The sequence below is a fragment of the Capsicum annuum genome, unplaced genomic scaffold (assembly GCF_002878395.1).
Source record: "Capsicum annuum cultivar UCD-10X-F1 unplaced genomic scaffold, UCD10Xv1.1 ctg72235, whole genome shotgun sequence".
NCBI lineage: Eukaryota > Viridiplantae > Streptophyta > Magnoliopsida > Solanales > Solanaceae > Capsicum > Capsicum annuum.
The window spans coordinates 1-1634 of record NW_025882131.1 but is presented as its reverse complement, the minus strand read 5'-3'; the positions used below and the strand labels follow the sequence as shown (position 1 = coordinate 1634).

At 30.2% G+C, this 1634-nt stretch overlaps 1 protein-coding gene across 1 annotated transcript; it reads right to left on the bottom strand.

Annotated features, from left to right (window-relative positions):
* LOC124885437 lies at positions 1-670 on the bottom strand (the record flags this gene model as incomplete). The annotated part of the gene is given in 1 exon segment (XM_047404981.1): positions 1-670. A coding segment is annotated over 1 exon segment (380 nt), but the record flags the coding sequence as incomplete, so codon positions are not given.
* Positions 671-1634: the final 964 nt, after the last annotated feature.

Here is a 1634-nt window from a genome sequence, read left to right as displayed (position 1 = left end):
GCGGTAGCCAACTCCGGCAGAGTCGACGGTGGAAGCCGAAACCGCCATAAATCAAGCTCAAATTCACCCAACGACGAATCAAAAACGTTATCCCCTAATATTACAATCTTAGTAACACCCGGATAGATCTCAACTGTATGAGCCCTAATATTATTCCCAGCGTCATCGGTTGGGATAACGAAACGCAATGAATCCGAGGTTTCTTCAATAGAAACATCGGCATCAGAATTAAACGGAAGTTCTAGAACTTTTGCGAATATATGAGGTAGTCTCCGCAGCTTCTTTTGACGGCCTGCAAAGGTGTTGGCCTGAGAGAGACTGGAAGCGATGTCGTACCTTAACGTGATGTTGCGTTTTCTTGGTACTGGATGAACCTTCATGATTTTAAGCTTAGATAAGAAAGGATAAATATTAAAAACAAAGGATAAATATTAAAAACCCTTTTATGAATATTGGGTCAACAAAGTTTTTTAAAATTTTTATACGGAAGAACAGAAATTGTGGAAGGGTAAAGCTATGCAGAATTTGCAGGGAATAATTTTTTTGTATGGGTAGAGTGTAGTCGAAATTCTTGCCTTTGGAAGGAAGAGAAAGAAGAGTAACAAAAGGGGTTAAATGAACAGAGGGAAATGGGAAATTGTCACTTGTTCAGATATAGATTCTCTATAATTTCGGCCTGGTTTTAATTGCCGTTGGATAAGGTAGGGTGAATAGGGATATGTGAAAATTGAATCGATCAATAAATCGAATTGATAAAAATGATATTGGTTTATAGTTATTGGGCAATTGAGTTAATGATTTTTTAGTGGTTTTATAAAAAAAATATTTATCGGGTTATTGGTTCGATTCGCTTTTTTCTTATTGAATTATTGAGTAAATCAATAGCCTAATAAAAATATATTTATAATATATTAAAAGTTAGAATAGTAATTTGAACTTTTTGCTCTTCATTAAAAATTTCCATAATAGACAAAATTATTATTTCATTTATTTTCTTCATTTATTATATTTATAATATTGACTCCTAAAATATATAGGACAACTTTTTGTTATCCGTAAAAATAGGTCTTTTAAATATATGGTAAGAGGAATCCTATATACATGAAAATAAGTCGTCCTGATAAAAGAAATTTTTCCCTACGTATATATTTAAATAAATGGAAAGAAAAATTTTCTTTATCCTTACTTATATATTCTATAATTTTTATCATCATCATCATTAACAATTAGCAATTCTGCCTTAAATTACGCCTAAACTTGCTTGACATAGTAGGTTTGTCACATTAGCGTTTTTTATATTTCACTAAGTAATCTTAGACTTTTGTTTTTCTTCAGTGATTTTTTAAATAGTAATTGTACCATTATGTTCAATTATCAATATTAACAAGAAGATTTTTTATTATAATTAATTAGAAAAAATACTTCTAAAATATGTAGAAAAATACTTCGAAAATAAAACCCTATTAAAGAAATACTTTTATAAATATTGAGATACACGTTAAACTAGAGAAGAAACTGATTTACTTGTTGGGAAAATATGATTGATGTTCATCTAACTTGATTCGATGGCATGTCTAGATTGGAGGATGCTCAACATAATAGAATTCAATGTGTGGGTATATATATATATATAT